Here is a 25,308-nt window from a genome sequence, read left to right on the forward strand (position 1 = left end):
GAGGAGCAGACGGAGTTGCTAACGCTGGGCATAGAGGATCTCGCGAAGCTCCTTGGAGGCAACAAAGTAGAGGAAGTCAAGGGCACTGGGTTTGAGTCACAATACAAGGGCGTGATTGACGCGGTGAAGCTGGCGACCAACGGTACAGTCAAGGTGTTCCGTGTTGAGCTGGAAGGCACGCGGGCAGAGTACTACGTTGTAGGTGTGGACGAGAAAGGAGGCAGGATTGTAGGGCTTAAAGCACTGGCTATCGAGTCGTAGTGGGGGGGGGGGGCGGTAGGGACCGGGCATATACTTAGCACAAAGCGAACGTGATGGGCAAGCCAGCAAAGGCGCGAGGGTCATTGCGCGAATAAAGCCGATTGAAACGTCGTAGTGGCTGGGATGGCGAGGTGGATATGCAGCGGTAGGGATGCTAGGTAGTGGAGCATACCGTTCACAGAGGCGACGATCAAGATGGTGTTTTATTGGAAAAACTTGTGTACATGACGTGTGTGCAGCCGAGTAGCCCAGGCTTGGAGAGGAGGCTGGCTGGCTGGCGTGGTGTTGACAAGTCTTTGGGAACGGGACTTGGTCGACGGTACCGTGGGCAGTGATTAAAAGCCGAGCCAGACAGGTATTTCGGGGCATGGGGCAGGCAGGCTCAGCCTTGCGGTACTGGGGATGTGACATGGGCGCATTGATTGGCCGGCTGGGGTGACGGGATTGCGCCAATCACGGGTAAGCCACGGGCGGAGGTGGCAGCGTCGGCAGAGTCCAGAAGCGCGTGGGTGGTGCTGCGCGTTTACGAGCTTTCATTTCGGATACACCCTAGCTCAAGCCTCGCGCGCCTCGACGGCAAGCCCGCAGACGGACACACAGACAGGCAGACAGGCAGACAGACAGATGTCAGGTTCAAAAAAAGAGAGGACGATAATGGGTGGGGATGACGACATGTGCAAAGAGCACGTCTTGTTTCGGCATGTCAACTGTTTGGTCCAGGCAGCGTCCATGTCGTGGGCAGGACTGCCAGCTGGTCAAAGAGCCGTAACAGAGCTGCGTCGGGGAGGCGAGCAGGACGGGGGAGGATCATAAAAAGACGAGCTAGATCGCCACGCTATTTGCGGCAACGATACGGTGGTGAAGCACCAGCGCGCGATAAGAGAGGGGGGGTGGGCATGGACACTGACATGCAGCCAGCCAGCCTCAACCGACGCCGGCCACAAAGGGTTGAAGGCATTACACCTCGACTTGGACTGCACATCTGTGGTAGCGTGCCAGTGGTTTACATACTCTAGAGGCCGTCGCTGCTGGGGCTGGGAGTTTCGCTGATTATATGTGGTGCGACGCGTAATGGGTTTGGCGATGATCCCCAGGCTATTGAAGAGGGTAAAGCAAAGATGGCATGGCGCTCTTCCTGTGCGTACCGCGTGCAGCAACGTTTCTGTAGAAACAGCAGGCTGCGCCCATGGACGAGGCTGCAGAACGGTCGTGAAAAGGAAAAAAAAGAGCAGCGCAAGCGATTGCGAGGCCGTCAACACTGTCATGGCGGCGACGGTTGCAGCCGAGCCTGTGGTTGCTGTCGCGGTCGTCGTCGTAGTCGTCAATGTCGCGAGAGACGGAAAAGGATAGCGAAGCATGAAATCGCAATTTAGACAGCGAGGCACTGCCCCGGCTCCACCACGGGGCGCCAGGGCAGGGCTGCTCACGACTTGTGTTGAAACGTGCCGGCCAATGTCATGCCTCTGATGTTCGCCGCATGCAAGCGCCCTGTCTGGCTGTCTCTACTATGCCTGCGCCGGCGCCGTCGTCGTCGTCGTCTCCTCTGTCTCCAGGTGGAGCCGGAGTGGGTACCAAATTCAGGAACACTCGACGCCCGAGCTCTCCCAACCATCTTGCCACTCTTTGCCCACGGCGCCCGCCGCTCTGCCTTTCTCTGCACCCGCCCCTCGTCCATTGATTCCCATCCCGTTTACGACGCACTTTTGCTTTATCCCACACGCCCACTGCTGCTGACTGCCCATCATCTGCATCTTCGATTTAGCGCCCGGCTTTTCTGTCTCTTGCGTCACTTGTTCTTGCCCGTTGAAAGCCGCCAAGCTTTTTCGACGCACGCGTTCCTGGCCCATCGCCCTTATCCCGGCCGCCTCCCCCCCTCCCAGTCTGGGCCAGGAGCCATTCGACTTCCCCTTGAATCTCCATCTCCCTTTTCTCCTGCCTCACGACACGACACCAGCTGCGGTTCCCAGCTGTCTTTTTTGCTCGCCGCCTTTGCACGCCCTGCCTCTACCCGACAATAAGCCCTGCAAACAGGAGTGGAGGATTCCTTTGTTTTCCACCGCCAGTCGTGTGTCCTCGCAGCCAGCAACTCTTTTTGGAATTCCATCCGCCACCTGAATACCGGCCAATTCGTGCTTGCGACACTCGTTTCACCCAGCAACAACAAATATTATTCATTCCGCCTCCTGTCTCGCCTACATCACTTGGCCTCTGGTCTGCCACGGATATCTGAATAATCAGATAGCTTCACCGTCCACTATCGCTTATCGCACACGCTCGCTCACTCTCTCACGAACGCCATGATGCCCCAATCACCAAGGGGAGAAGGCCCTCCCCACCTCCGCCTTAACTCGGGGAGCCAACAGCCCAATACTGACGACCTCCCCACACCGTCGGTGCGACCAAGCACTTCGCGAACAAACACCGCCCGCTCGTTAACACAGCCCATCCGCCCTGCAACTTCTCAGAGCGTCGGCGCGCCCCATGTCTATGCCAACGCTTCCGTTGCAGAGTCTGCTGAGATGCTACTACCGCCTGGAAGACTACGACCCAGATCCTATCGGGACGAGTCCCCGCTACAGTCTCCTTCAGGGCTGTCGTCGAGGCGTACGAGCTGGAGTTCAGACTTTACCGGAGCGCCCTTCGCTTCGCCCTTTGACGACTCGAGAGCCCCATCCCGCGCTGGCAGTGAGGACGATCTGAATACGCAAACCGTATCTGAAAAGTTCAACATTCTGCCCTCTGCCGGACTTTTGCTTTTCCCTGAAGACGTTGAAAAAGACGATTACCTGCATAACCCCGATCCCAACGACAAGGACAAGAGGGACTGCGACGTCTTCACCCGCAGAGGAATAGTCAACGTCGGCGGTCTCGCAATTCTTGCTCTTGGCATTCTCATGCTTTTCGTCGGTTACCCGATTCTGTACGTTCCCGATTCGGATACATTACACCTTGGCGATACTGACCTGTTTTTACTAGGACCTTTGTTGAAAAAGCCACAGCACCAGAACGGACGCCATGCTCAGGCAACCCGTTGTGTATACCGGGCAAGCAAGAAGAGCCACTACTCAAGAACATTCGCACAGGCCTCATCGACCCGGACACACCCAAGGAAGCCATGACCCGCATTGGCGCCAACGGCGAGAAACAAGTTTTGGTCTTCTCCGATGAATTCAACACCGATGGTCGCAGTTTTTACGATGGTGACGACCCGTATTTCCAAGCCGTGGACATCTGGTATGGCGCAACTATGGATTTGGAGGTAAGTTTTGTTGAACTCCTTGGCGTCTCAGCGGCACTAACGTTTTCCAGTGGTACGACCCCGATCAGGCTTTCACTAAAGACGGTACTCTGAACCTCAGGTTCTCGGCGGAGCCTAGCCACGGTCTCGATTACCGCTCCGGTATGGTCCAGTCATGGAACAAACTCTGCTACAAGGGTGGTCACCTTGAGGCCAGCATCTCGCTCCCAGGACGCGGCAATGTTAGTGGTTTCTGGCCCGGTTTTTGGACCATGGGTAACCTTGCCCGTCCTGGTTATCTGGCTTCTACAGAGGGCTTGTGGCCGTACAGTTATCATGATGAGTGCGATGTTGGTATCACACCAAACCAAAGCTCATACGACGGTCTCAGCTACTTGCCTGGAATGAAGTTGCCCGCTTGCACATGCAAGGGAGAGGATCACCCATCTCCTGGCAAATCTCGTAGTGCACCGGAAATTGATGCCCTCGAAGGTTCAGTTCATTTCCTCGGCCCCGGAGAGAGCAATGCCGTCGGTGTCGTTTCTCAGTCCTTCCAAGCTGCGCCTTTCGACATTTGGTACCAACCTGACTACGGTAATGATGGCACTTTCTAGACCCTTTTGTCTTTGACTAACTTGAGGCAGACTACATGGAAGTCTACGACCTGACGGTTACTAGCATGAACGCCTACAAGGGTGGCCCTTTCCAACAAGCTATTTCTGGTTTGACTAACTTGAACAACGACTGGTATGACGGCAAGCAATACCAGACTTATTCCTTCGAATACAAGACCGGATCCGATGGCTTCATTACTTGGTATGTTGGTGAAGACAAGACCTGGACTATGAACGCCCCGTCCGTTCGCCCCAACGGCAACATCGGCACACGTACCATCCCTGAGGAACCTCTGTCGATCATTGCCAATTTTGGAATGTCGAACAGTTTCGCAGCCATCAACCTGGAAGAAATTGCCAAGGACCTTCCCGCTACTATGCGAGTAGACTACATCCGCATCTACCAGCCAGAGGACAACCAGATCGTTACTTGCGATCCCGAGGGCTACCCTACTACCGATTATATCAAGAAGCACCCCGCAGCTTATATGAATCCTAACCTTACCAACTGGTGAGTCGCAATATTACCACGAATTGGGAGCACTACTAACATACTCTAGGAAATCTACTCCATACGATTGGCCCAAGAACTCGTTCATGGACGACTGCCAGTCATGAGCCCATGGCCTTTCCGGGAGAGGGACTGCCGGATCTCGGTCCCCAACACATTTTTCCTTTATGTCGACTACCTAACGTGGCCACGCCAGACGAACATACCCGCACAAATGGATTGCATTGCAAAAGCACGTTTATAGACCACTTCGTTTTTCGATTTCTTTGCAAGGCCTGGGCATTTTGCACGGACCCTGGGGCGTTTTATCTAGGATTCCATCTTATCGCCCAACCACACACGGACAGAAATTCTACTGGCATATGCACGTTGTACGATTCCCTGTTTGGGGTCAACATTGCCCGTGCTTTTGCCATGTCAGTTCTCGTTCACCGGCTGCGACGGATTGGCTCTTGGTCCATGTATCGGAACAATACGGCACTTTGTAACATCCTCAACAATGCGCCTTTGTACATTACAGCATATGACTCATCATACATGGCCTGTATCAAGCATCTTGCGAGTTTTGGAGCCCGTTCGTCCTTTTTCCTTGAACCTGGGGTTGGAAGGAGTTGCTGGACACCGGTACCGATCTCGATCATCCCTTATCTATTATTTGCTTCTTCTCTGCCACTTGTAATGCCTCGACACTTGTTCCACCGCTTTTTTGATTTTTTTCCTGCTTTCGATCAGATATCACGCATATGGAAACAACAGCAATTGCTCAATGCTGCAAGCGACACGTGGTGAGGAGGGATTTCTTCTAAGGTTCATCTTCATATCTTTGTTTTTTGCTTTTTCTTTGGTTGGATCTCAATCATTGTGCATGGTTTGAGCTTGGGAGTAATCAAGGACAAACAATGGAAAGGGGGGTTGACGATGGAATGAAGGCGTGCTTGAATACTTGAAGCGATTTTGTAATGTATAGCTGAAGGGGAGGATGGGGTAGGAGGAGGAGCGATACTAGATTGTGTGAGCTGGGATGAGTTGAACTATGTAGCATATAGGACGAAGCTGAAGAAGCAGAGGACGAATACAATTGGAGACAAATAGACAGAAAGAGTTATCCATGAGCATAGTTGTTCTCGTTTTCCCCCTCCTTCAGACATGTTTTGCAATGAAGAGAAACGTATATGTAGAACTAGACGTGTTAAGGATCTATATGCTTTTTTGACGTTTTCAAACATGCATTTCTTTCTTTCTTTCTTTCCAAATGCTGCAGTACAAGTTGGAACACGCTACGTAGCAGGGGGTGGGATGTGAATTGTAGTTGGATTAAACCGCTGTCCAAAGGGGAAAAAATAAATAAGCGAAATGCATGTAAGAATATAGCACGGGGGGTGCTGCATTGGGACGGAACTGGGGGGTTTGTCAGCCGATAATATGCATGTATGCGGCGTATGTTGCCCAACTTCACTTGAAAAATCATGTGTGATAGTAATTTGATTTCAATATTTTTTTTCGCTTATAAACTGCTCGATAGAAGAGAGAGAGAGAGAGAAAACACATGTGTGTAATATTCTAGTTAAGAATTTCTACGTTGAAGCACAATGCCACCGCAAAAAAGGTTTTCTTTAAACAGAGACTTTCCTAAAGGCCAACGTCTTTCTGGGATCAGGCATGGATTGCTTTCCGATTTCCATTTGGGGATAACGTTCCGTCTCGCCGTTTGGCATCTTGACGTCGTACTCGAGGATGAGGCGGGCGACGATCATTTTGATTTCGTTGGCGGCGAAGAAGCGGCCTGGGCAGGCGTGTCGTCCGTAGCCAAAGGAGAGGTTCTCTTCGTTAGTGGTGACGAATTGATTGCGGGCAATGTCGCTGGCTTTACCCGAGGAACGCGCGTTGTAGGCGCGGAGTCCGTCAAAGGTGTCGGAGGAGGGGTAGACGGATTCGTCGGTGTGGATGGCGGCTGAGGGGACTTCGATGAGGACGCCTGGAGGGATGTACTGGCCGTTGCTGAGGGTGATGCCTTTGAGTGTGCGGCGGGTGAAGGAGGCTGTAGAGAAAAGAAAACAAATTAGCATTGAAGTGTTTCTTTCCCTGAGGTTTTTTTGTCTTCCGGAGGATAAATGATAGGTGTCGTGAGTGATTTTACTTACTGATACCGGGAGGGTAAAGTCGCATAACCTCCTTCATGTAGCTATCTAGCTTCACCATTTGCTGGAGTGCGCGGAACGTAATGATACCATCATGCTCAGCCATGGCATTGCGGATTTCCTCTCGAAGCGACTCAATGTATTCAGGTGTAACAGCAAGAGTGTAGAGGATATTTGTGGCGGTCATGGTGGTCGTGTGGATAGCGGCAAAGATAATCGCAAGTTGGTATTTGGCGAGCACCGCCACAGACTCCTTGCCATCACTTCGGTTGATCATCCACTGCAGCATATCGTCTGGCTCCTGCCAATTGGGATCTTGGGCTTTAGCAGCTAGTCGCTCGGCGACAAGAGGCTGCAGGATTTTCTCGGCTTGCTTCTCACGGTTGCGAAGGGCAATAAGTTCTGGTGTGCGTGACGCTAGGAAGGGCTTTAGCCACGGGCGGAGCTTTTTGATTCCGTTAACAGCATTGATGAGGTCCACAGTGTAATTGCATGCAGCGTCAAGGTACTCGGGATCCTGAGATAGCTCTGGGCCAACAAAAATGCGACCCGAGACCTTGGCAACGACGGTGACTAGCTTTGCGTTGATATTGACTTCAGTCCAGTCATCGCATGGTGGCATATATTCTCTTAGCGCGGCATCGACGTCTTGACAGATGATTGGATTCAATCGAGCTGTGATGGTGGTCAGCAAAAACTAGCTCGTATGTCATGGTGCTTTTTTTGCCTTGAAATCTTACGTAGTGCTGAAGTAAGTTCGCTCTTGACCACATGGATGGCCGTACTACCCTCGGTTTGCAGTCTTGTGTATTTGACTTCCATATCCTACCAGATGAAGTCAGTAAGATTATTCTATTCCAATACAAGGTATATTTTCAGCGCACATTCTCTATGGCCTTTGGAAAGCTGAGGACATCGTCGGGGATCTTCCGAAGCTCTGGCAGCAAACTTCGGGGCACAATGACGTTTTCTTGGCCTGCAGAAGGTGTAAGCAATGATCTGAATATTTGCTTTTAGGAAGGGGGTCAACCTACCATTCTCATTGATAAGTCTGAAAACGCTATCTTTGAACTGATCATGTGGTCAGCAGATGGGTTTTTGGCGAAAGATGGAATGCGTTGTACATTGTGGTACCCATCTCGATAGAGCTTTTTTGCTGATGCTATGAATGCTTGCCGTGCCTTCTCACCCCCGTCCGGGCTAGCGGTAGGCAGTTTCCCAAGTTGGGCCTTGTTCTGGAGTTTGGGGAGCAAGACACATGCGGCAAAAATCACAGCAGCTATGGCGGTTGTCTGCAGCGTGTGCACTATCTGCGCAACGATCTGCGGGTCCATGTTGGTAGGGGACGTCGTAGGTGATTGTGCTGAAGTTGGGAGTGAATTATCTATGGAGGGGAGATGCAAGATATAGGAGACCCCTCTAAGCGATCCCCCGGCTTTATCGCTGTGCATTAAGCTACTCGCGTGGGCCGCGGCCCTGAGAAGAGAGGAGCGGCCATCCCCGAGTAAGTATACGGTGTATACGACGGCAGACACGGCCGATGCGGCTTGTGTTTGGACATGTTCTAGGGTCTTGGCGAGAGATCTGCAGACAGTCTCCACGACGGCTTTTTTCCACTGGCACAGCCGTGGTCATGACCGACTCCACTACTCGGTTTCGTGCCTGCACGATCCAATCAAGTTGCTCGGAATACGTTCAGGGATTCACAGTAATGTAACCGTGTCGGTGTACTTCGTTGGACTTGATATGGTGGCGAAGCTGTTCTTGGTCACTGCCCAGACGTTGGTCAAAGCAAAGATTAGCAAACTGGTAGATTTACTGGCACATGCTCGGTGCACATGAATGCTGGCACCGCTGGTGAGACTGGCGGCCTAGCAAATGCAAAGTCAGCATCAGCAGCGAGACGACAAGAGAGTGGAGAGAGTGTCTGCGGCTCAAGCCACTTATTCATCTAATGAGCTCGGCTAATGAATCTTACAGTGGGGATGCTTCATCAGGGACCAGCATCCTCTAAGCGCAGTCAGGAGGTGCATGACGCCCATACAAGTCCAAATCCTCGTCATAACAAAACCCGCTTTCCTCGCCAGCCACTAGAACTTGTTATTGCCGTAGCACAGTGCTCAGCGGATGGTACACTTACGGTGGTCCACGGCATGTTTGTCAAATTCAGGGCACCATCGTCGCGTGGCTAATTTGTCCTTACACGACGGCGTGTGCTTAATCCACATTTGATTAGGCCGCCACTCCTCGTCTCCAATCAAATATCCATGTCGACTCGGGAATCTTGCATCCATTTTACACAACGGCCAGCCACCTCGCATTCGGTAAGCTTTCACGCTAACAACTCCAATCTGAGCTGCATATCATCTCGCTGCTGGCAACTTTCTTTTGTTGCGTCTTACCCCTTGAACACATACGTTAGCATGTTGCAGTATCTCAACGCCTATGCATGTATGGCAGGGAGACGAGTCGGTGTCTTGAATCATTCCGAATATTCGCATTTGTGAGGTAGATACAACTCATGTTGCACAGCCAAAATATCGCTCTGTTCCATCATCATCATCATCATTAGTGCGCGGGGTCGCACCTTTTCGCGTTAGCATCGACACTAGCACTAGCAGAGCGGATGGCGCAGCAAAGACATTTTGTGCATTGAACGGTCGGTTACGCGTACAGCGACTGTCTTTACTGGCCTGTATATCTACCGCTCTAACCGACCAGCCTTTGGGAATACGTGGACAATTGCTGTCTCCAGCAACGGGATAATGTCGTGCGTTGAAGGCCGTATAAGAGCTCGATAGCAGACGGTACACGTCCGCCCTACAACTTCTCAGCTAGTACCATGGGTCCTGCAATCTCGTCTCTCTTCTCTTTTCCGCTGATGACTTCAACAATCGTGAGCGCAAACAGCATCGCAGTGCCCGGTCTGTATACAGAACGTCAGCAAACTTCCTCGGTGCTTCAAGGGAGGCCTTATGTTACCCGCGACTCGTGATGACCTTTCCATCCACGACCAGTCGATCTTCACTGTACTGCCAGCCCCCAACTTTGATTTCTTCTGCCACACTCGGGTGACTGGTGACCCTTTTCTTCTCTTTGTCAAACTTCTTCGTTGAAGCGACTAGTGCAGTAGTCGCTGCACAGATTGCAGCAACCCACTTCCCAGCCTGTTGGAAGTCATGAATTAGTTTCAAAACGGCATCGCTCTCGCAAAAGGTCTTCGATCCCGGTCCGCCCCCAGGTAGAATGAGCACGTCAAAGTGCTCATGAGCAGGTTGCAAAGGGACAGAGTTGAGATTCGAGTAGTCAGGTACAATGCGGATATTACGTGACATGCTAGAACAGGTCCTCAACTTGTTAGTAAACTCGGATGCTGTTCATCTATCGAGTCGTGACTGACTGGGCATATGCTTCGTTTTGGAGCGATACACCTACACTCTTGACTTCGAATCCCGCTCGGGTCAACACTGGAACCATGTGTCAGCGTCTGAGCCCAGCTTCGTCCTCAGTCGCCTGCTGTCGGCATCGCACAGCCATGGCTCCGTACATACCATCATAAGGAGTGACAAACTCAATCTCTTCAGATCCATCTGCAACAAGGATCAAGGCTTTGGGCATCTTGGCTGATGTGGCTGAGTTTTGCGGTATCTGAAAGTGTAGTTGAAAAAGGCTCAGCTAAGCGTGGACCTGGGTATGCTGACATCCTGATGGATGACGGAAGGGTCGGCCCACGGGAACCAGTAGACTCTCGGCAACGACAAGCCGGGTAACGGACCAACGGCACCTTCCAACCGTGCCTTCTTCCTCCACTACAAACACTGACCAATGCGTTACGCGATCAATTGTACGTCTCTCAATGGCATCCAAAGAAGATTAAGGCACAACTCTTAGAAATGCGCAGTCAAGCTTGTCAATACAAATAGCATTCGCTTCTTGCTGCGGAATGATCGCCTACTAAAACCATCAAGGATATTAGACAAAATGCCAAAAAAAACATCATATATACATCCGCCCAGTGTGCTATATCCAGTTACATAACCCGAGTTGTCCTGATTCGCCCCCATACAAAGAGAGCGTTGTTTACCCCATCCCAGTGTCATTGATACCACAACATGCAGACATGCATCTTGCATGCATTGCGGATCCCAGGATATGTCTCGTGAGCTCATGTAGTGGAAAAATGGTCGTCTCAAAGATATGATGCCAATGGATACAAACAGGCAGCCCTTATCCACCTCTATCCAACATCTTTCTCTCCTTTGTGAGACATTAGAGCGGTGTACAGCCTCATGGAGCGCCTGCCTCCTCCATCTGCTGACCCTTTGAAAACAGAAAACAAAAGCAAACAGGGTATGTCAGAAAACAAAAAGCGAGGCCATGTCTATCGTTGCAATACATTGCATTGCCAAAGGCTGAGGTATCAAAGGCAAATGAAAGACATTCAAAAGACGAGCAAATGGCTAAAATGGGAGCCTGGCTGTTCAAAACTCCAAACACCAAGGCCATTATTGTAAAGCAAAGCAGTGCGGGTCGTAATCAGTCCCGAGGGATGCCAGGATGAATGTTCGGCGTTGGTCCCAAGTGGGGCTATAGAGATGTATGCAAGAAAATTTGCCGTAATCACAAGCTCATGGTAAGCCATTCCTACACGGAATTTGTTAGTAAAAAAAAGACATATCAATGTGGACACAATGTGTACATACCCATTCAGCAGGACCGGATGACTGCAGACCCTGGCCCATTGCGCCCATGGGAAGAGCACCAAGGCTTTGTCCTGGGAAGGGACTGGAAGTTGCAATGGCAGTATCTTTTCTGCGCAACGGCGCCCTTCCATTAGTGTCGTCCGCGTCAGCCATTTCCAATTCTTGTGACTCGCTCTTGCTCTGACCACGGTTTCGCTTGGGTGCAACAGCGACACCGCGCGTTTGTGTCAAAGTTACGGAGCTATGGGACTTTGGTGGGCCCGGAGCAATGGGAACTACACTGCTTGGTTTGGACGAAGTCGGTGTGGTAGCAGAGGACAAATTGCTGGAGCCTCCGCCGGCTGAGCCAGTGGATTTTGGAGACTCCGAATCAGCCGCCTTGTGCGACGTGGGCGTCGTGACTGGTGTGTGCGCAATGGAATTCTTACGGGAAGATTTCTTTGACGAGCGTGTGGATGCCGTACCCACTGGTGCGTTGCCACTACCGCGATTGCGCTTCTTGATGACATCGGTCTTCAGCGATAAAGGCCGGACCACGCCGTGCAGCTTCAAAAACAGGCCGCATGCATTGCAAAGTGGGTGCCCTTCGGGGTTACGGCGCCACAGCGGCGTTGTTTGGGTGAAGCAATTGGTGCAAGTCGTCGGAGCACCACCTTCGCCTTGTTTTGTTCCACCAGGACTCTGAGGTCGCGACGGAGCCGCAGAGTTGAAGCCAGACTCTGGAGGTGAGTTTGGTGATGACACGAGGCCGTGCATGCCCTGATGCATCATTCCAGCTGCATTCGGGGTTGAGCTGGTGCGGGGTATTTTCTGGCGTCGTGGATCGGTGCCTCTATTGCGTATGTCGCTTACAGAAGCCGCCGAGCCATGGGTCCGACCAAGGCTGCCCCCGGGACTCCAATGATCTTGCGGTGAGTGAACCATTTCGGTTCCACCAATAGTGACAGTCTTGCGTGGCGGGCCAGCAGGATAGCGCGCTTGCATGGGATTGAATTGGTTGGAGAGGTTTGTCTCCCACTGATATCCCGTGTTGAAGTCGATGGAGCTGTCGTCCATTTGCGAGTATTCCTGTGGTGGCATGGTACGGTCGGCGAAGGCGCTTCCCTCGTCGTCCTCGGCATCGGAGTCGGCGCCAAAGGTGAACATGTTCTCTTGACGACCCATTTGCAACTCGTGTTGTTGGCGCAAGGGCAGGTTATTGTGAAGCACCTGCGACGGATCGACGTGGTTTGATTGGCCAAAGGATGACACTGAAAACGGCAACGAGGAGCTCGCGCTCGTCACTGGGCTGAAGACGGAGTCTTGACCACCGGCCCCAGGATTGAAGATGTATTGCGGTTGCATCGACGTCGATAGGTTTGATGGGCGGTGGGGTCCATAGGAAGCGCCATGCTGTGAGGTACGGATGTCCATGCCGCTGCGATCAAAGTACATTTGGCTGTCTTCTGAGATGGGCTGTGGAGTCGAGACGGTAGAGGGGAAGGCGGAGCTGGGTGGAGAGTAGTAGTCGGTGGAGTTGAGCGACGAGGCCATGGAGTTGTGGTTAAACATGTTTGAGTTGAATGCGTTGTGGCTCATAAGAGGCGAGCCGACGGGAGAGAAGCCCGAGAAGCTCTGCTGGTAGGGTCCGGCCGAGTGGACGGCGGGATCTTCGTGCATCTGAAAGGTATCTAGGGAGAAGGCACCCTGACCCTGGGAGGCGGGGAAGGTGGGTGGCTGCATGGTGGTGTTGTCCAGTGAGTACTGGTGCAGGTCGGCCTCGGAGTGAGCATCGGTGGGTATCATGATGCTGTTGACAGGAGGGACCAGAGGCGAAGCTTCAGCGCGGCGCTTGGGTGGCTGATAAGGCGTTAGGGAGGAGCGACGAAGAGAGCAGAGCAAGAAGGGAGAGAGGCAAGGAGAGATAGGGAAGAGGAGGAGGAGGCGGCGGCAACAAGGGAGAGTAAGAGATAAGGGCAAGGACTCACTCTTCGCTCGTCGATGCTGGTTTTGCGGACGTGTCGTGGGACGTAGCCAAATTCATCCTCTTTGCTGATGGCAGGAGGCACCGAGGGGGCAGAAGCGCGGGCGAGGGAAAGGTTATGGTCGCTGGCCAGATGCGGCTTCCTTATCGGTATCGCTGGGGCTGTTGCAATAAATGGAGCCGCATCCTCATTCGACCCTGGGGGCGATAGGCCTGCAGGACTGCCAACCGACGAAGGAAATATAAAATCGTCCAGGTTCATTGCGTCTTGGGCAGGCTGGTGTACCTGCGCCTGCTGATCCTGCGATTTCCTCAACTGCTGGGCAATGCCGCTTGGAGCGGATCGGGGCGGCGGCCTGGACGAGGCCGCTGGAGGAGGCATCATCATCTGGTTGCTCTGTGTGTTCTGGCTAGGCCTACACGACAAACAAAAGGTTAGCAGCTGGTTGAGGGAGGCAGGCTCGCTGGTAGTGGCGCAAAAGCAAATGGCGGCATTCATACCCTTTATTGCGATCCATGTCAGCACGACGCATGTTCATGGCCATCATTCGCCATGTCAGATTCTCCATGCGCTCTGCATTGGGCAGCTGTGTCTTTGCTCGTGAGTACAGTTTCCATATCTGCGTGCCTAGTGGGTCGTTCTTCTGCATCTGCTCTGGCGACTCGGCCCCAGGGCTGCCCGCATCGTTGCCGAATGCTGGAAATATGGCATCCTGGAGCACACCCCGGCGGGCCGAGTCCTGCGACGACGAAATCTCCATGGTGTCTTTGGGCAGGGCAAAGTCCATGGAAATTCTGGAGACGGGATGGGAAGCCTCGCTGGGAAGCAGTGGTAAATGTGCAGCAGGCACTGAGGGAAGGCGATGATGTAGCTGCGTGCGTCGGCGCGTGCTCTGGATCGGATGGGAGCACCCCACGTTAGCAGCAGCAGCGGCGGCCCTCAGCTGCAACCACAGCCGAAATGGGGCTCTGGGCAGTGGGTAATTAGTGCTGGGGGAGGGAGGGGATATGTGGTGCGTGTGCAACCAGAGGGAGCTGGGCGCGGCCGGGGCTGGTGCTGGTGCTGGTGCTGGGGAGGGGGGGGCAGTGGGCAGTGGACTGTGTGTGTGTGGGCTTGGGGGAGAGGGAGAAGGGGGGCTGTGGACTGCTGTGGACTGCTGTGCTGGAGGAGGGTAATGGGCAGCTTGCTGTGGTCGTGACCGCAGTCGTCGAGCTGGTTCACCTCCACGGGGAAGGACCCTCGATATGTTTAGGCTCGTGGACCACCAGTGAGCGGCGCAATAATTGAATTGCAGCGATTGCGGGCTACAGCATGCGACGGCAGCAGGGGGCGCTGGGTGGGTCGAGAGTCGTGACGCTGGGCCTCTGGGAGGAGGATGAGATGCAGAAGGTGGAGCGTTCGCACCCACGCAGCCCCCACCAATTCACCCTCGGTCACCAATCACGCGTGCAGCCAGCGTGGCCCTCGTAGTCGCAGCCTCGACGCAGACGCGCAGTCGGGCGTGCTGTTGTTTGGGGCCCTGTCGGCGTCTGGTCTGCCTCAGCCGTCGTCGTCGTCGTCGTCGGTAGATGGATGGTAGTAGTAGTGGTGGTGGTGGTAGTTGTCGTAGCAGTAGTAGTAGCACCATGGTCAAACAGTCGCTCTACTCTACATGGCACTCTACTCTCAACAGCAATCTCGGCGACGACGACAACAACAACATAGACACACCCACACCAAGACCAGGCCAGCAGACCAGCACACCCACGCTTCAAGCAAGCCAGCAGCAAAGCCAGCAGCAACGACGGCGGGCGGTTGAGCGACAGGTGCGCCTGCCTTGTGCTACTTGCCGCTTAGCATGCAGGCCCCGGTCCGTCTCAAGACCGCCTGAACCGTGCAGCTCATACACTCACTTGGGATCCTGGGTAACGGGCTCGGAGCCATTCGACTGCTAGCACAAGCATTGGCATGTGCTACCACTTGCGGGAGGATTTTCTTATTTTTTTCTCTGCGGCAATTCTGGCCACCGTGCCTGGCCCTTTTGCCCTTTTGCCTCGCTGCCTCACGGTCTGCCTACCAACGCCTGTCGGGGTACGTCACTTTTCTTCCTGCCTGCCTGCATGCGCCATCGGTCTGCGTCTGTCCGAGCCTCGCTAATGTTCCCTCATTCCTCTTGACATGTTCTAGTACCGCTTCGCGATCCACAGTCGCCGTAGTCTTGAAAGCTTACGCAAATAGACAACGGCTCCGTCAGCCGTGCTATTCGTCAGCCTGCAGCCTCCCTTGGTCCGCTAATGGCGTGCAGCACCAGCACCAGCACCAGTTGCAACACCGCCCGCTGCTCGCCTACATGTCCATGTAGCCATGTGTGTACACACCTACATACGTACTATAAACTACATATGTATCCAGTACGTACGTACAGTACGTACAGCTGTGGGTGTCTTGGCTGTGCCTTTTTCCAGTCTGGGGCAGGTATGCCTTTGCCGCACTGCTCACAATCGGGCTTGGTCCCCCGACTCGCTCGACTGGCTGGCATTGTTGGTGCAGCCAGCGCCAAAAAAACGAGACGCACTCGCCCTCTCCAAAATGCTGCAATACCTGCTCATTGTTTACCCGCTGTGGAGTATCTGGTCCGAATACTGCCGCAGCCCGCCCTTGGGCTCGGCACTTCTATCCCTACATCTCCCGACAGCCTCACGGCCTCATCTCAGGGTCTCTTGTTTACTTACCCAGACCCACCACCTTCATTAGTCTCTACTTACCGCGGGCCCACCTCTCACTGCGCACGAGCACGTGGCTGTAGTCTCTTTTGGTGATGCACAATCTCCAGACGCGCCTTACACGCAATACAGGTACAACTAGAGGGTCTGGCGCCCTCAACAGCATCCACCGCCCCAGTCGGATTGCCCTCCCCCGATTAGACGGCTCCTTGTACCGGCAACACTGGCACATCCACCCGCAATCCTTTTCTATCTCAACCCATCCAGAACCCCAAACCACTGTTCCACCCCGAGTCCACAAACACCCACACGCGGACATGTAGCCACTGCGGCCGTCGGAAAATCCGCGCGGGTCGAGGCAGATCCATACTCTTCCACATGTAACCGTTACGCACACGGTGGAGAGAGCAACATGAAACTGGCAACACTCGCATGAACTATGGCCATGGTTTGTCGGTGGTGGCAACTCTTCTAGATCTTTGCCTGCCCAGCTAGTGTATCCGTGCTTCTACTAGAGTACACACATGTAGTCCAGGCAGGGTCATACGTCAGGCAAAGAGCCATGTACATGTACCTACGGTACTCGAGGCACGTGAGGCACAGCCACGCTCTTTTTTTTGCCGTCTGCACTGCGATCTGTGAGACTTGGAGGCAGTCCTTGAAGATCGAAGAGCGTCACTCCCTCTTGGCCTGCATTGGTTCCGGTACACACAGGTCGTCGAGTTCAGTGCTGCTCACGGCTTTCTCCACGAGCATATCATGCTGTTGTGTGTAACTAGTAGTCTGTGCATCAAAGCTTTGAACCGCACTGCTTTTGGGGTCCAACCAAGCCGTACCCACCGGCAATGTGTGTAATATCAAGGGATGCAAAAAAAGGGTCCAACAATCTCCTGTGCATCGATACATTGATACATAGTCATTCATCTACTCACTCTACTAGATGCATACCATGGGTTGCCCTACTGGCATTACTTCGGGTACGACTCATCTACCAGCCCGCCAGCACCGGTGGTTGACGTCGTGCATCGGCTAATCTGGAGCCAGTCGTTTAGATCCCGGCTCACCAGTCCAACGGAGTTTCACATGCGAACCAATATCACAACCAAGTCATGTCACTACACTAGCATCCATCTGCACCGATTGCTGAGCCATTTCCTCCAGAGCATCTACTCTGACACAATCCAGTGCGGCCCATGGGCTCCGTCTCCAGTCTACTCGTCCGCAGTAGAGGCATGCAGGCAGGGTGTGCTCGATATTGAGAAGAGGATGTACCCCCACGTGTCTTGCCCCGAAAAGAGCAAGCGGTCAAGCCGAGTATCCCTGTCCATGCAAGCGCCCCCCCAAGCCCCCATCCGACCCCCCTCCAAAAAAAACGCCATTTGCTTCTGACTTGCATGCATAAGCTGGTAAAGTGGAGCCTGGATCCTTTGCTAAACCCGACTGAATCCGCTCTAACTTCGCTTGTCGCCGCATTGATGGCTTTGGGCACGCTACACACACAGTAGTCGTTCAACAACACGAGCCTCCTCTGCGTCCTATGCTGCATTTCGCCCTGATCCAATCTTGATTCCAAAACATCCTCCCATGCCTGCCCGCTATCGGATGTCTGCACTTGCTCTTTGTCGGAACAATCCTCGCGCGGTATTATCCGCTTTGCTGGACCGCGACCCTTAGCACTGGTGCTGGCGCAGTACCGAAATCCACACCCACACACATGCGCACCCTCGCATGTCCACACGGCACCAACGGCACCAATCAACCGCTGCAACCGCCGACAATCAATAACACCAGGGCCCCCCAATCCCCTTGCGACCATGCGGGTGCATGTCTCCTGCTCTCTCCTCGTCACGATCGAAACGCCTCGTTGGCTTGGACAAGGTTTCAAGGTCGCATGCCTTCGATACGAGACGCGGGATGCCCGTGGGGGTTGGCGTACGTGATTCATTTAGAAGACTCGAATATGGGTAATTCGGCGGATGATCCCTTGATCGTCCACGACACCGCCCTTGGTCGATCCACACTTGGGCGCACAAACGGTTGACCATCGACGGGGTCGGCCGTGAGTGAACAAAGTGGAAAAGGGTCCTTTTCCTCGTCGTGTGCTTGCTGCCGTCTCGCGTGCTTCCTCTCCAGATTCGTACAAGACTGTTCGTCAGCGCTGACATGTCACTGCCGGCCGTCTATACGTCGAAACCAAGGCAGTGGCAATACCTGTCCGTCCTGGGTCGTGACGTTTTGCTACATGATTGTCCACTGGGCATAGAATTTCGGGAAAGATTGGTGGCGGCGGGGATGATGCTTGCGTCAGTGAGTCCGGCCGACCCGTGGACGGCCTGCACATTCGCTCGAGTGTCTACTGCGTCCGAGGACGACGGAAGAGAGGGCCGTGGCTTTTTTTTCAGACAAAATGCTTGTTGTTGAAGACCAACCCTCAATGGCTCAAGCTTGATTTGTTGAAGGGAAAGACATCTTCAAGGCGCGCCATCTTGGCATCCTCAGCGGAATGGGGCCAAAACGGCGGAGCGGAACCAGGTCGTCCAGTGCACAGGGAAAACGGGAGAGGGAGGGGGGTCGCCAGATTTGCTTTCCAGCCCAGAAATGCAATGGCGGCACATGCGACTTCTTATACAGGTGCAGGCTCTACTGTCAGAGCCAGATCGTGCAGTGATACCATTGCGCGTTATCATTGCGCGATTGATAGCCGTATTCTTAGTGGTGCTTGCACCACCCCCTTTCAGCCTCACATCCTCCCTCGTCACCGTCCGAGCAGCCAATAATGCTTGCGAATGCATGCAAACGTGGTTGGTTTGGGTACAGTCCACATATCCAGCGAGTAGGTGGCCTTCCTATTGTGGATGTGAAACAGAGATAGACTATCTCCAGATACCTTATCTTACGCAGGGAAATGTATACTGCGGCTGTGCGCGAAGCAATGAGCATCGTTTGGCTTCCCCAGGCACACGCCCTGGCGAATCAGCGTAGTCGATAAGAACTCCAGACCCTGCATCTTGTTGAGTTGGCGAGACTGTGCTTTTGCTATTGTCGTGTCTTGGGGCCTATTTGCGGCCATGATAACTAACGTTCTCGCCGTCGGCCGGTCGTGTAAGCCGGGCAATCAAAATTGCGATTTTTCTGAATGATCGTCGCAAGTGGGTTTGGATAAGGGGCCCCCACAGTATTTTTGGGGAGGGCCTAAAATCGGGGTGCGGGGATTTTATATCGCGGTATGTGAGTACATTGCTGGGTGGCTATACATTTTCATCCATACCATGCCAACCCAGCATCGCTGCAGGGACCATCATATGCTTCGTCGGGTATCTGCATACATCCCGATGATTCCGTCTCTCAAGCATTTCCTGCCATCCCCTTGCTGATATCCAAGCGCCCTTCTCCGTGGGGATGGTGACATCCACGCTCCCTATCTCGTCAACCGGCCTGACGTGACGTGACACAGAGATTGCCAATTATGGCACCGCCTTGCCCTGTTTGTATATTCGTCTCGTCTCGGGATTCGAAGCGTGCGCGGGATACACAGCACGGTCGCTGTATGGCTTTATTTAATTCATTCCTTTCCCGCCTTCTTGTCATCCACCGCTCCGCCGCCCTTGACCGTCTCTTCTCCCAAGACTTTGCTTGCCGCCATGAACCTAGGTATCCAGTGTTAGCGCCCGTCATCCATACAGCCTGAGCCCTGCTCCTTGTCCTGGACTTGGCCGAGTATCCCAACCGTCGCAACTTACATGGCGCCAGCATAACCGCCCAATCCCCGCATATCCTGTGCCTGACCAGCCGTCATACGCATCAGACTCTCCAGGTCCGCCATGTTTGCCGTCAGTTGTGCCAGTTGCGCTTGTAGGTGAGAGAGTTGGCGCGGCTTCTGCGAGGGTACGGTACTGAGGCGCGAGCCGCCTGGAGTGTGGGAGCGAGGGACATTCGACATCGTAATCGCTATAGTCGCCGGAACCTTCGAGGTTTACTTCTGGTAGTCGAGATCGATATAGTCGTTGGCCGTCAGTGTTGGTGGTGTGATTGTTGTGGACGCAGAAGTGGGGGACGCGTCGCATTGAATCGTGGTGGGACTCCCGCGGCGAACAGGGCTTGGCGATTGGAATCTCCACTCCGCTTCGACTCTTCTGCGGCCTCAACTCCATTGCCCTTGCGCACCACCATTGATTGATCCCTTGTCGCATCATCTCACCGGACTCACATCGCGAGGAACCATGGCAACTCTCCAGACCGTCCGGCGCTGGATCATGACTGGCGCAGTCGCTGCCATCACAATAACCGGGACCATCTATGGCGCGGGGTTGAAGGGACAGCAAGAAATCAAGCAGGTATGTTGATCATTCACTTTATGTAAAGGATTGGTGAAGATTGCTTCCTCTCAAATGTACTGTATGCCTATGAAGGTAATATGGACTACTGAGCCCGATCCTGAGCGTCCAACAAACCATACGATATGCTAATGGTTTGTCTTTTTAGCAAAAACGACAGGTCCTCCAAGCCACACCCGAAGAACGGATCGCCCAACTCGAAGTCACACGCGCCGATTTAGTCCTAAAGAAGAATGAGATGGAAAGGAAAATCGCAATGATTGTCGAAAAGAGGAGGGCGAAAGAGCAAGGGCAGACTGAAGGGAGATGAGAGATCGGAAAATTCAAGCTGCATCACGTTGAGCATTTACCACATCTCCGCATAGACTGTACAGGAAAGGAAAATACCTCTCTACCCATAAGGATCCGCATGGAAATCTCTGGAGAATTCACCGGTGCTACAGAATCCATTCCCTCCTGGACTAATACCACACTGACGACACGGAAAAGCGCAATAATAGCAACTAGAGTGGAGACTTGAGCACTGTACTCAATCTCATTTGCTAGCTTTGGACAAACACTACCGCATACTTCGTCCCGCTACCCATGGCAAAGTTGGAAGCTTTACCGAGATCAAAAGCTAGCAGCGAATCTTCACAAGGCTCATGATCAATATGCATGTCATTACATTGCACGCCAGTGGTTTTGTCGAAGCTATCATGGCCCGTCCAAATTAACCGGATCGCTTCCTGGTGCAGTAGCGTATGCAAGGGCAATGCTATTTTCTTAGAGCTGCACGTGTGCTTTCACAGCTAGTGAAATCATGTATAACACATCATAGTGCAACCATGGTTACCGGAAAGTCACAGGTATTACAAATGTATTTTGCCAATTGCCCCACGGGAAGAATACATGGACGTCGATCTTCACCGAACCAAACCCCCCCTCCACATGACCTTCCGTAATGCCGTTCACCGCCCCGCCACACCTACGTACATAGGATGAAGGTCACGAGACCTATGTGTAACTGCTACATGCAGCCGTCCAGGCGAAGCGCTAATAATTACGCTAAACCCTACGCACATGATATGCCCGATGACAACATGTCTCAAGCCATTCGGCCTTTCTTCGTCTAAGGCGAAACGGATCATCTACGGTGTTACCCCAATGATCAGTCAAACATTATGCGTACCCCAGCATCGTCCTGCAGCCAAAACCAGTTTCAGTCAGAACAAGGAAATCCGGTGCTACGCCAGTTCATGAAAGCCCTATGCCTATCCTGAGATTGATTGCTGTCTACGCATTGGATTCAGTGACAGTACAGCGTAATTGCGACATGAAGATTTCAGCTAAATACTTTTTTGCATATTTCTGTTGTCAACCCGAGGCAGGTTCAATTACGAGACTGAGCCATTGAGTAACCTTAGTCTTCAATCATGCAAGATATATTTTAAGAATACACACAATGTTGCATTGTCTGTATAATGGTGTCTGAAATGTATCAAGATTCAATGATTAGGTCTCCAAGAATAGAAGAATAAAGTTTCTGAAATCCAGACTTCGGTGAAATGAAAGCCTGTCCGCGTTGCCATCAGATGAGCCCAACTCATGTAGAACTTCAAGATCGAAGTCTCAGATCTCTTGCTTGACTTTGAAGGATTCTCATCCCATGTCCCTTCAATCCCGCTCCCCGCTCTCATCCCGACTACTCCGTACCCCCATTCCCGCCATCACCCCCCATTTCCCCCAGATCCGCCTAGCATTCTCCAGATCCCATCACATATCCATCTTCGCAGCCGCCTCCATACCAAAAGGCACAGCAGCACTAGTCGCAATATTATTCGATCCTTAAAAAAAACCACTCGCATTAGCCCCATGCCGCTCAATTCCGAATCCCACAAAGTCCCACCCCCCAAAGAAGGAGAGAAAAGCGCCAAAGTAAAAAAAAAAAGAGAGACTAACCATGCTTGCCACCCCACCAGTCCCAACACTCGATCCAGAACTCCCTCGCTCCCTCCCACAAACACCACAGCCGTAGCGACCAAACAGATGACAAGCATGCAGCTAGGTGACACGGCGGCACCAGAGGAAGCAACATGCGGCGTGTTATCGAAGGAACCGCCGTCGAGGGGGAACACGGTGAGCGTCATCATCCAAGGTTTTGTCGATGAATCCCGTTGAGGAAGGTATTGGATATTTGCTGTCGACTCTTTTGTTTCGCTTTGTAATTCGACTTTCGTCTTAAGAAATTGAGGGATGTTTTTTTTTGGGGGAGGGGGGGAGGATTAGGGAGGGAGAGAAGAAAGGAGAAGAAGGTGGCAAAGGTACATGGCAAACATGCTGGCTCGCTTTTTCAAGCCCACCCAGAGACAGAGAGAGACATTGGTGTTGTTGAGACATTGTCTGATTTCGGGGAGGGGGTCTCGCACCAGGTACGCCCGCTTGGACTGTCTTACATTTTGTCTTGAATTGACTTGGTTTGAAAACACCGTGTTTTTCTTCTTCTCTCTTTAAGCTGCGGATTCATTTGCGGGGCTGCTGTGCTGTGTGGATTAGAAACAAGGTGAGTAATGTGGGTTTATCGGCTTGCTTGATTTCGTTATCCCCTGTTTGAGGGTGATGTATGGTGCTGAGCCGGGAAACGCATATAAATTTAGTTACATTCCTTTTTGTGGGGATTGTATGGATCTTATTTGGTAGTGTGGAGAATCTGTGGAGGTTGTGGGCTTCTGGTAATAAACCGGGGGTCTGGTAATCTACTAAAACGGTAGCATGCATACCTTGATTAGGTGTAGTTATCTAGTTTGCAGACTGGTACTAAGAGACATAAAGGACGTATTTCAAAATGTAAGTTTGATAGCAACTGCTAAAATGATATATTGGATTGAAGAAAATCTATCCGGGGTATCGAACAATTACAACGAAATCTATCTAGCGTCATCGTCATTTCCGAGTTCGGCATATTCATATGCTTCTTCTCAACTCCGTGTACTCATCAATGAGGGCTGAGTAGCCCCTGCATGAACCGTGCTGGATGGCCACCGCGAATCTACGCATGTCATCCCTTACTCTTCACGACCACGCCTGCGGTTGTTATCAATAAACACCTTCTTGAATCTGAAATGGCACAGATCCTTCGTAACTCCCCAAGAACTCTTCATATTCTCCTTGACAAGTTGTCGGGTTGGCTTCTGGAATAGTTGATCGATTTCCTCAAGAGTGAGATCCTTCGTCTCAGGCATAAAGAAGATCTGGTAGAACCATCCGACAACGGCGATGCCACCAAAGAATCCAATTGTAAGACCTGTCTTGGTAAAGGCTTCTTGCATGCCAGTGAAGTTGTAGGTGATGATGAAGGAGGAGAGGAACAGCCATGCAGTCGAGGTAGTCATTCCGTAGGACCGGAGGTATGTAGGGTAGACCTCAGATGGAACGACCCAAGTGAGTGCGGCGTAGGAACCGAAGAACAACATGTACAGGACCAGACCGGTAAAGTAGATAGCGAGTTTGCCGCTGAGATCAGTGATCTGGTAGGAGACACCGACCAGGACGAGACCAACGAGGAAGCCAGGCAGCATAGAAATAGCCCAGAAACGACGTCCACAGGTTTCCATGAGGAATATAGCGGGGATTGTGCCGAGCAAAAGCGAACCTCCACCAACAAGCGAAACGTACGTGGAATCGTAGGTATTAAAGCCCATTTGCGACATCAAAACTCCGAGGTAGTACAAAATTGCATTGACACCCGTAAACTGACCCAAAAACACCATTATGTTTGCGTAAATAATGGCGCGTCGTGGTCGTGCTTTGGTAAAAAAGTCCATCCATGGGAAACAGTTGGTGCGTTGAGCGACCACCTCAGCCTCCTCCATCTCGGTGCTGACTTTCATAACGAAGAATTCTTCACGTGCCTCATGTGTAGCAATGCCGCGGATACGCTTCCACACCTTGAAGGACTCAAGAGGCTTCTTCTTGTGCATCAGGTACCGGGGGCTTTCCGGCATGAAGAGAATACCAATGCCCATGATGGTGGAGAAAACGAGCGAGGAACCGAGAATATAGCGCCAGTTTCCTGGAACTTTGATGAACATGGCAGCGACGGCATAGCCAAGAACTTCTCCTAGCGCGATATTGAATTGATACAGCGAGACAATGTTACCACGCATTCTGCTCTCGACGGTTTCGGCGACATAGACAGGGACGGTACCTCCTTCGAGACCGACACCAGCTCCGAGGATGACACGGGCGGCAACAATCATTCCGTAGTTCATGGCTCCAGCTTCGAGAGCGCCGCCAATGGTGTAGAGAATGCAGGAGATGATGATGGCCCAGCGGCGACCAAAGTATTCATTGCATGGCGAGATGAGCAAAGCACCAGCGACAGCTAGATGAGTTTAGTACGAGTTTCGACAATAGAATTTGTTTTTGAAAACGTACCACCTAGAGGCATGCCAGAGTTGACCAGCGAATTTTGTTGATCGGTAAGACCCAAGTCATGGGGAAGCGTCAAATTGGCGCCAGAAATAAGCGACTGATCGAGACCAGAGAGCAGACCACCCATGGACGCAAAAACAATAAGCATCCATGTGAAGTGCTTGGGGTTCTTGAATTCGAGGTCGAAAAAACCCTTCTTGTAATTGGCCTGCTCAAGTTGCTTTGAAAGATCCTGGATTAAATTCTCGGATTCCCATCCTCGTGCATCTTCAAGCTGCTCTGTCCGGGCCTTTGGTGCAGAGTAATCGGGTGCAGGAGCAACTTGAATGTTGTCGTTCTTTTCAGTTTGGAACTGTGGGTCTGCCGACTTGTTGCCAACATCGGCCATCTTTGTGTCCTTCTCATCCATGATGGGCAGTGATCAGCGAAG

General features: G+C 52.5%; 11 protein-coding genes across 11 annotated transcripts; 5 read left to right on the top strand and 6 right to left on the bottom strand.

Annotated features, from left to right (window-relative positions):
* Positions 1-15: 15 nt before the first annotated feature.
* COCCADRAFT_6431 (uncharacterized protein) lies at positions 16-261 on the top strand (the record flags this gene model as incomplete). The annotated part of the gene is made up of 1 exon (XM_007715777.1): positions 16-261. A coding segment is annotated over one exon (246 nt), but the record flags the coding sequence as incomplete, so codon positions are not given.
* A 1,466-nt stretch (positions 262-1,727) lies between these two features.
* Positions 1,728-2,279, top strand: COCCADRAFT_100567 (uncharacterized protein; the record flags this gene model as incomplete). Its single annotated transcript, XM_007715781.1, has 1 exon — positions 1,728-2,279. The coding sequence occupies one exon, from the start codon at positions 1,728-1,730 to the stop codon at positions 2,277-2,279; it is 552 nt and encodes a 183-aa protein (XP_007713971.1).
* Positions 2,280-2,558: 279 nt separating this feature from the next.
* COCCADRAFT_100585 (glycoside hydrolase family 16 protein) lies at positions 2,559-4,731 on the top strand (the record flags this gene model as incomplete). Its single annotated transcript, XM_007715782.1, has 5 exons — positions 2,559-3,181; positions 3,238-3,520; positions 3,571-4,093; positions 4,144-4,624; positions 4,674-4,731. 5 exons carry the CDS (start codon positions 2,559-2,561, stop codon positions 4,729-4,731), a joined length of 1,968 nt encoding a protein of 655 aa, XP_007713972.1.
* A 356-nt stretch (positions 4,732-5,087) lies between these two features.
* On the top strand, positions 5,088-5,303 carry COCCADRAFT_100617 (uncharacterized protein; the record flags this gene model as incomplete). The annotated part of the gene is made up of 1 exon (XM_007715783.1): positions 5,088-5,303. A coding segment is annotated over one exon (216 nt), but the record flags the coding sequence as incomplete, so codon positions are not given.
* A 934-nt stretch (positions 5,304-6,237) lies between these two features.
* COCCADRAFT_38223 (uncharacterized protein) lies at positions 6,238-8,096 on the bottom strand (the record flags this gene model as incomplete). The annotated part of the gene is made up of 6 exons (XM_007715784.1): positions 6,238-6,662; positions 6,766-7,437; positions 7,503-7,587; positions 7,647-7,738; positions 7,797-7,833; positions 7,887-8,096. The coding sequence occupies 6 exons, from the start codon at positions 8,094-8,096 to the stop codon at positions 6,238-6,240; spliced, it is 1,521 nt and encodes a 506-aa protein (XP_007713974.1).
* A 1,486-nt stretch (positions 8,097-9,582) lies between these two features.
* COCCADRAFT_27608 (uncharacterized protein) lies at positions 9,583-10,380 on the bottom strand (the record flags this gene model as incomplete). Its single annotated transcript, XM_007715779.1, has 4 exons — positions 9,583-9,688; positions 9,745-10,098; positions 10,163-10,229; positions 10,314-10,380. 4 exons carry the CDS (start codon positions 10,378-10,380, stop codon positions 9,583-9,585), a joined length of 594 nt encoding a protein of 197 aa, XP_007713969.1.
* Positions 10,381-11,382: 1,002 nt separating this feature from the next.
* Positions 11,383-14,189, bottom strand: COCCADRAFT_38225 (uncharacterized protein; the record flags this gene model as incomplete). Its single annotated transcript, XM_007715785.1, has 4 exons — positions 11,383-11,406; positions 11,466-13,304; positions 13,433-13,784; positions 13,930-14,189. 4 exons carry the CDS (start codon positions 14,187-14,189, stop codon positions 11,383-11,385), a joined length of 2,475 nt encoding a protein of 824 aa, XP_007713975.1.
* Positions 14,190-17,436: 3,247 nt separating this feature from the next.
* COCCADRAFT_100597 (uncharacterized protein) lies at positions 17,437-17,604 on the bottom strand (the record flags this gene model as incomplete). Its single annotated transcript, XM_007715786.1, has 1 exon — positions 17,437-17,604. The coding sequence occupies one exon, from the start codon at positions 17,602-17,604 to the stop codon at positions 17,437-17,439; it is 168 nt and encodes a 55-aa protein (XP_007713976.1).
* Positions 17,605-19,726: 2,122 nt separating this feature from the next.
* COCCADRAFT_51163 (uncharacterized protein) lies at positions 19,727-20,071 on the bottom strand (the record flags this gene model as incomplete). Its single annotated transcript, XM_007715787.1, has 2 exons — positions 19,727-19,778; positions 19,872-20,071. Coding segments are annotated over 2 exons (252 nt in total), but the record flags the coding sequence as incomplete, so codon positions are not given.
* Positions 20,072-20,351: 280 nt separating this feature from the next.
* On the top strand, positions 20,352-20,775 carry COCCADRAFT_100576 (uncharacterized protein; the record flags this gene model as incomplete). Its single annotated transcript, XM_007715788.1, has 2 exons — positions 20,352-20,465; positions 20,614-20,775. The coding sequence occupies 2 exons, from the start codon at positions 20,352-20,354 to the stop codon at positions 20,773-20,775; spliced, it is 276 nt and encodes a 91-aa protein (XP_007713978.1).
* A 2,734-nt stretch (positions 20,776-23,509) lies between these two features.
* COCCADRAFT_100570 (uncharacterized protein) lies at positions 23,510-25,287 on the bottom strand (the record flags this gene model as incomplete). The annotated part of the gene is made up of 2 exons (XM_007715789.1): positions 23,510-24,828; positions 24,882-25,287. The coding sequence occupies 2 exons, from the start codon at positions 25,285-25,287 to the stop codon at positions 23,510-23,512; spliced, it is 1,725 nt and encodes a 574-aa protein (XP_007713979.1).
* Between the last annotated feature and the right edge of the window lie 21 nt (positions 25,288-25,308).

The sequence above is a fragment of the Bipolaris zeicola genome, assembly GCF_000523435.1.
Source record: "Bipolaris zeicola 26-R-13 unplaced genomic scaffold scaffold_116, whole genome shotgun sequence".
NCBI lineage: Eukaryota > Fungi > Ascomycota > Dothideomycetes > Pleosporales > Pleosporaceae > Bipolaris > Bipolaris zeicola.